The following is an 8310-nucleotide window of genomic DNA, read 5'->3' on the forward strand; positions in this document are numbered from 1 at the left end:
AAGCACTCTATGGGAAAAAGATATGGCAGTCTGCTTCTGTAAAGATTACAGCCTTGGAAACCCAAGGGCCTGGGCCACTTCTACTCTGTCCTATATGGTTGCTATGAATAGGAATCAACTTGATAGCAACGGGTTTGGGTTGTTTTTTTTTTTTTTTTAATTTGAGGGATAGTTATTATTGTTTTATAAAGATTGCCCAAGAATACTACCCTAGAGGCAGCACCTTCTGTATCTGTCCTCTAACCTACTGGTATAGTACCATATACATGTAGGGTACTGACTGGTACCTTTTAAATGGAGACAGCAGAGAGTATATCACTAGAATTGGTATAGAAGATCGGACAGAGGAGGATAGTGGCTGGGGAGGCAGTCACTGAACTAGCCATTCTTCCTGTATTTCTTTGATTCATACTTGCTTTCTTCTTGGCCACTGTCATATCGTCCTGCTCTTGTGGGTTTAGTCTAAACATTGATATGTAAGAGTTTAGTACTTGTTGAATAAGGCAAAGAAAACTGGTCTTTCTGTATCCATCTTTCTCCTCCTCTGGTCTGTTCCTGAATACAACAGCCAGAGTAGGCTTTCTACAGCATAAGTTAGATCATGCCATTCCTATGCTCAGAACCCTCTAGTGGTTCCGCATCACATTCAAAGTCAAAGCCAAAGGTCTTGCCATGATGTAGAGAGCCAGGCATGACCAAGGCCCTCTCTCATCCCCTACTTCATCTAGTACCCCTGCTGTTCATTCTGTCCTTCTACACTGGCCTTCTTGCTGTTTTTTACAACAAGTATGCTGTTCCTTGAACCAAGAATACTCCTCATAGAAACCCGCAGGGCTCACCCCCTCACTTTGCTCAATAATGATCTCAGAAAGACCTTCCCTGACTGCTATGTTCAAAATCTTAACCCTCCACCCCTCCCACACTCCCTATCCTTTCCCTTGCCCTGCTTAAGTTCTCTACATAGCACATAGTAATCTTAACAGATCATATAATTTACTTATTTTTCATGTATCTTCTCACTACAATACAAGTTCCATGAACATGAGGGATTTTGTCTTTGCTTACTGCTCTTTCCCCAACTCCTAAAATGAAGCTGGCCCCCTAGTAAGTGCTCATTGAATATTTGTTGGTTAATAAATGAGAGCATCCTTTTGGTATTACCGTTTTAGATAAATCAACTTCAGTGTACTTTCTGTAAGTCTGAAAGAAGAGAGGAAGTTTCATTTGACTTTTCAATAAAGTCACTCCTTGATAAAGCCACCACTGAATCCACTGGGACCAAAAGCATGGTATTGTAGACACTATGGGTGATACTTGAGAGGTTTTGGAACTTGTTCAGTAACTCAGCTGATATATTGTTGTTAGCTGCCATCAAGTCAGCTTCCGACTCTTTGCAACTCCCTATACAATGGAACAAAACGCTGCCCACTCTTGCACCATACCATCCCCATGATTGGTTGCAGATTGGACTATGGTGATACATTGGGTTTTCATTGGCTGATTTATTGGAAGTAATTGCCTGGCCTTTCTTGCTAGTCTGTCTTAGGCTGGGATGTCTACTGAAACCTGTTCAGCATCATAGCAACACACATAGCAACACACAAGCCTCCATTGACAGATGACGATGGGAGTACATTACTGGCAGTAATCAGACCCATGTCTCCTTGGAAGGCAAGAATTCTACCACTGAACCAACACTGCTCTCTCAGCTAATAGAGACCTAGCCTAAGATTGGCCACTGGAGCTAAAGAAAGAATGATAGGAAAAGTATTCTTGGTTCACTCTCCTCATTTGTTTAGAAAGCATGGTGCTTACTTCAAGGCACAGTCTGTGAGTATACCAGGAAAAAAATAGTTGTAAGGATGACTAATTAGATTCATGGTAACTTTGTCTTTTAAATTAAATATGGTATAGCCTTTAAGTGCATGAAAACCCACAGTTGACTTGATAAGCCAATAGGATAGTAATGACAAAAACGTTTTCTCCCCCTCAAAGGTGTTTCGTGGGACACCCTCCCAGATGAGCTGCTCTTGGGGATCTTCTCCTGTTTATGTCTCCCTGAACTCCTGAAAGTCTCCATGATCTGTAAGAGGTGGTATCGCCTAGCGTAAGTAAATTTCACCCCCATTGGCATATATGGAGGAGAGAAGGAATATTTACTTTCCTTTTTGGTCTGCTAAGTCCAAAAATGAAGCAAACCTTGGTATTTTTATGGCTCATACTTTTATGTTTCATAGTGGAAGAGAGAATACTCGTGGAGGCAGAAACATTGCCCCATTTCTGAAAGCCTCCATTCCCTGAATCCAATTAAGCACATATTTACTGAGTGCTGACGATAGGCCCAGCAGTGAACTCAAAGCAAGGAAAGCATAGAGGAGTGGGCATAAGAGCTTAACTCACCCAGAGCACAAAAGCACAAGTGGCAAAGGCTGAGTTCACACTTGGGTTCTTTCCCCACTGGACTCCCACCCAGCTTACCAGGAGTGAGGCACCTCAGTCTCTCATATAGAAGATGAGGATGATGGTACCGTCAGTAAGGGCAATCATGAGGATGAAATGTAAAGATGCCAGTACAGTATCCAGCCTGTGGAAGCCAACAGCTGTTGGTACTCATGTGGGCACCACCTTTCAGATGTGGAAGATGAGCTGGGCACGCAAAGTCCTGGTGAACTGGGAAGGCACTAATATGCCTAAAGCAGAAATAGGCCTTATTTTTCAGTCTGAACTTTTTCTACCCCTCCCCGTCCCATCTTCATTCCCATGCTGTCGCCCTGGCCATTATTTGCTTTGTGTTTAAAGGCCATCTTTCTCAATCCACATATTTAAGATTCCCTTTGTGAGTCACAAGGAGCCCTTCCCTTCCAGGGTGCAAGGAAATAAGACTCTGTTATGGTTTGAATTGTGTCGCCTTAAAATATGTGTTGTAAATCCTAACCCTTATACCTGTTGGAAACAAAGAAGAATCATCGGTAGTTAGAAAATATGGCCTTGGTGATAAAAATAATGCTGAAGATCGCATGATGGAATTTTGTAAGACCGGTGACTTACATCGCAAATACCTTTTTACAACAACACAAATTGCAGCTATACACATGGACTTCACCAGACAGAGTACACAGGAATCAGATTGACTACATTTGTGGCAAGAGGTGATTAGAGAAACTCAAAATCTTCAGCCAAAACCAGGTCAGAAACTGATTGTGGAACAGACCATCAACTGCTTATATGCAAGTTCAAGTTGAAGCTGAAGACAATTAAAGAGAAGTCCACGAGAGTGAAAATATGACCTTGATTATATCCCTCCTGAATTTAGAGATCATCTAAAAAGTAGATTTGATGTATTAAACACCAATGACCCAAAACCAGAGGAATTGTGGGATGACATCAAGAACATTCATCCATGAAAAAGAAAAAGGTCATGAAAAAGCCAAGAAAGGAAGAAAAGACCAAAATGGATGTCAGAAGAGACTCTGAAACTTGCCCTTAAATGGAAGAATACAGTCTGCAGTATGGATTACATCTCAATATAAAGAAAACAAAAATCCTCACAACTGGACATATAAGCAGCATTACGATAAATGGGGAAAAGATTGAAGTTGTCAAAGACTTCACATTGCTTGGTTCTACAATTGATGCCAATGGAAGCAGCATTCAGAACATCAGACGACATATAGCACTGGGCAAGTTGTCTTCAAAGGTCCTCTTTCAAGTCCTGAGGAGCAAAGATGTCTCCTTGAGCACTAAGCTGGACCTGACACAAGCCATGATATTTTCAGTTGCCTCATATGTAGAGAGCTGCACAATGAATAAGGAAGATCAAAGAAGAACTGATGCTTTTGAGTTGTGGTGCTGGCGAAAAATGCTGAAAGTACCATGTTGTTGTTGTTATTGTTGTGTGCCGTTGAGTTGTCTCCAACTCATAGTGACCCCTCCCTGGGTTTCTGAGGTGGTATCTGTACGGAAGTAGATTGCCCAATCTTCCTTCTGGAAAGTACCATGGATTGCTGAAAGAACTAACAAATCTGTCCTGGAGGAAGTGCAGCCGGAATGCTCCTTGGAAGTGAGAATGGCCATACTTTGTCTCACCTACTTTGGTCATGTTATCAGAAGGGACCATTCCCTGGAGAAGGATGTCATGCTTGGTAAGGTGGAGGGTCAACGAAAGAGGGGAAGGCCCTCAACGAGGTGGATTGACAATGGCTGCAGCAATGACCTCAAGTATAGCAGCAAGGATCGCGGAGCTGGTGTGGAACCAGGCAGTGTTTCGTTCTGCTATGCATAGAGTTCCTATGAGTTGGAGATGACTCAACGGCACCTAACAAGAACAACAACAACATATGCATATGAGAGCTGGACAATGCATAAGGAAGCCTGAAGAGTTGTGGTACTGGCAAAGAATACTGAGAGTACTATGGGCTGCCAAAAGAACTAACAAATCTGCCCTGGAAGAAGTGCAGCTGGAATGCTCCTTGGAGGTAAGAATGGCCAGACTTTATCTCACCTACTTTGGTCACGTTGTCAGAAGGAACCATTCTCTGGAGAAGGATATCATGCTTGGTAAAGTGGAGAGTCAGCAAAAAAGGGGAAGGCCCTCAACAAGATGGATTGACACAGTGGCTGCAACGATGAGCTCAGCTATAGCAAGTATTGTGAGGCTGGCACAGGACCTGTCAGTGTTTCGTTCTGTTGTACGTAGGGTCGCTATGAATCAGATATGACTTGATGGCACCGAACAACAACAACATACCTGTGGATAGTATCCCACTGAGGAAAGGGTTTTCTTTGGTATATTAATGAGGCCACATTAGTGTAGAGTGTATCTTATACCTGTGTACTCCTGAGGTATAAAAAGAACAAGTTAGACATAGAGAAACATGCACAAATGGAGGAGAGAAGAGATGTCATGCGAAGATCACCAGGTAACCCAGGAGCTCCTGGGGGTTACAGAAGCTTAGAAAGATTTTCCCCCAGAACAGACAGAACCTTCCACTAGAGCTAATGCCCTGAATTTAGACTTTTAGCCTCCAGAACTGTGAGAAAATTAATTTTGTTCCTTTTTATTTTCTTTTTTGTGATTTGGGTGCAAGTTTACAGAGAATCATTTTCCATTCAACAGTTCATACACATTTTGTTCTGAAACACTGATTGCAATCCCCACAATGGGACCACTTTCTTCCCACTTCTTCCCTGTGTCCTTTCCTATGCATTCCTGCCCTCTGGGCTTTCTCCCTATGCAAATGCTGCCCTTCTGATCTCCCACAGTTAATTGTTCTCAGGAGTGTACTACTTGGTATAATTGTTCACCTTGTAGGTCTTTTGTTTGGCTGGAAGCCAGGGGAGTCAGTTCAATTGCAGGCCTGAAGGGCGAGTAGGGGCCATAGTCTTCGGGGGTTCACCAGTCTCTATCAGACGAGTAAGCCTGGTCTTTTTTATGATTTTGAGTTTTGTTTCACAGGGAAAAATTAATTTCTGAAACCCAGCAGCCCTAAGAATCTAAGACACAGACTCCTAGGTATTCACAGGCTGGGCCATCTGCTTAGAAGAACTACCCAGAGATTTGCTCAGCTGGAATGTGGGACCAAGTGGCACTGGACTTTTCCTCACCCAAATAATCACATCTTGATTTTGATTCTCTGCCAGCTATGAATGAGTCAGCTATGTCCTCTCCATGAGTCAGTTAATCTTCACCTGAGTTGTCATAGAAGTAATAGCTGACATTTATTAATTGCTTGCTGTGTGCCAGGTGCTGCTTTAGCAATGTAGTCCTCCATACAACCTTAAATGACCTTGGTTTCTTATTGCCGCTGTAAGACAGTACCACCTACTGGGTAGTTTAAAATAACAGATTTGTTCTCTCACAGCTCTAGAAGCCAAAAGGCCAAAATTAAGCTGCCAGCAGGGCCAGGCTCCTTCCTTCAGCTCCTGGTTGTTCAGGTGTTCCTTGACCTATGGCAGCATCACTCCCATCTCTGCCTAGGGTTCACCCTGAATCCAGGGTCATCTTGAGATTCTCATTTATGTCTTCAAAGATGTTATTTCTAAGTAAAGTGATATTCTGAGATTGCATTTGGGCATGAAATGGGGGGGGGCACTATTCATCCTACTTCAGTGACCTGAAAAAGTCCAAACCACTGCCATGAAGTTGATACTAACTCATAGCGACCCCCACAAGGTTCCAAGGCTGTAAATGTTTACGAAAGAGATTGCCTCATCTTCCTCCTGCAGAGCATCTGATGGAGTAGAACCACTGCCCTTCTAGTTAGCAGCCAAATGCCTTGGCCACTGAGCCACCAGAGTGTCTTACTTCAGTGACAAACCAAAAACCAAACCCACTGCCATCGAGTAGATTCTGACTCTATAGCAATCCCCATTGGGTTTCCAAAGCTATAAATCTTTATGGAAGTAGATTGCTTCATCTTCCTTCCATGGAGCAAATGGTAGGTTTGAACTGCCAACTTTCTGGTTAGCAATCAAAATGCCTTAGACACTGCCACCAGAGCTCCTTACTTCAGTGACAGTACTTTTCATATCAACTCACTTTTAGAGATCAGGAAATCACAGGGTTAGGAACAGTAATAGCTGAGCTAATAACTGGTAAAGGAGAAATCTAAGGTCTGGGTGACTCCACAACCTTAATTCAAACACTGTAGCTAGTTATGTTCAGTGTAGGGTTGATATAGCTCCTGAATTCATCCTCCTGCAGCTGCTAAAAAACATTTGTTATTTGTAAAGATGGCGGATGTTCCAAAACTTTTCCGTGATTGTCAAGGAATGCTAGGTAAGCTGTAGTTTACCTCTTTGCAAGAGAAAACTTAAGGCATGAGGTTTGAGATGATGAGAGCAGTGCTGTTCTCAAAGCCAAAATGGATCCCAGTCTAGGCAAGAGAATGATACAAAAGCATGTCACTCTCTTAAAGATTTCTTATCTACAGTCTTGCCTTTGTCATAATAGAGGGCAAATCACATACTGATAATTTCCTTTTGTTGTTTTGTTTCATTGAGTTGAAATTCACATGACATAAAATTTCTCATTTTGTTTATTTATTTTCTCCTTATTTTGTCTTCTGGGGTTTTTTGTTTGTTTGGTTTAAACTTTTTATTGTGATTTGGGTGAAATTTTGCAAAGCAGATTCATTTCACATTCATCAGTTCATGTACATTTTGTTTTGTGACACAGGTTACATTCCTGCAATGTAACAGCTCTACTCCCACTTCCTGTCTATGATCACCCTTTCCCTGTGTCCTTCCTGTCTGTGCATTCTTGCCTCCCTAGCTTTCTCCCAGCAAATGCTGCCCTTCTGATCTCCCATGGTTGATTGTTTTAAGGAATGCATCTCCCTGGTATAGTTATTCAGCTCATAGCCCTGTCTATTATTTGGCTGAAGGTTAGCCACAGGAGTGACTCCAATCCCAGGCCCGAAGGGTGACTCAGAACCATAGTCTCAGGGTTTTCACCAGCCTCTATTTGACCAGTAATCTTGGTCTTTTGTGTTTTTAAAATTTTGTTCCACGTCTTCTTCCCATTCTATCTTGAATCTCCAATTTTGATCCCTTTCCTAGTGGTTGGCAGTGGTAGCCAGGCACCATCTACTTATGCTGGTCTCAGGGTCATACAGGCTGAGGTTCTCATGGTCCATTAGTCCTTTGGGCTGTTTCCAGGCATCTTTGATTTTCTTCACTCTTCTTTGCTCTGAACAAGGAGGGATGAATAGTTGCCATCTTAGATGGTTCCTTGCAAGTTTTTTGATAATTTCTTTATGGCCAGTAGTTCATTTATTTTAAGTGTTATTTAAAAAGAAAATTCTAATACACCTAGGCATTTAAATGTGAGAGCTCTGGTAGTGTAGTGCCTAAGGCACTTGACTGTTAACCAGAAGGCTGGTGGTTCAAACCCACTAGCCACTCCTTGGAAGGAAGGTTGGGCAATCTATTTCCATAATGTTACTGCCTCGGCAACCCAAGAAGGGGTTGCTATGAGTTGGTTCTGACTCGATGGCTCGTAACAACAACAACAACTCATGCTTGTATTTCTTTTTTTTTTTCTATAATTCAACTGTGGAAATTAAAGCTTCTCTGTTGTGCTCTTTGAGGAGCCCTGGCAGTGCTGTGGTTAAAGTGCTTGCTGCCAACCAAAAGTTTGGTGGTTCAAACCCACCAGCCACTCCATGGTAGAAAAATGTGGCAATCTGTTTCCAGAAAGATTACAGACTCGGAAACCCAATGGGATGGTTCTATTCTGTCCTACAGCATTGCTGTGTGTTGGAATCAACTTGACAGCATTGGGTTATTGTACTATTCAGTCTGATTTTG

At 42.4% G+C, this 8310-nt stretch overlaps 1 protein-coding gene across 1 annotated transcript in view; it reads left to right on the top strand.

The window, feature by feature from the left end:
- The window catches only part of SKP2 (S-phase kinase associated protein 2), an 87122-nt gene that overhangs the window by 42328 nt on the left and 36484 nt on the right, over nt 1-8310 (top strand). Inside the window, exon 3 of the mRNA XM_007953229.2 lies at nt 1996-2107. Coding sequence (XP_007951420.1) covers nt 1996-2107 — 112 coding nt within the window. The remainder of the gene's footprint in view (nt 1-1995; nt 2108-8310) is intronic.

This window comes from Orycteropus afer, unplaced genomic scaffold, assembly GCF_000298275.1.
Source record: "Orycteropus afer afer isolate SDZICR_OR568_19922 unplaced genomic scaffold, OryAfe1.0 scaffold00378, whole genome shotgun sequence".
Classification (NCBI taxonomy): domain Eukaryota; kingdom Metazoa; phylum Chordata; class Mammalia; order Tubulidentata; family Orycteropodidae; genus Orycteropus; species Orycteropus afer.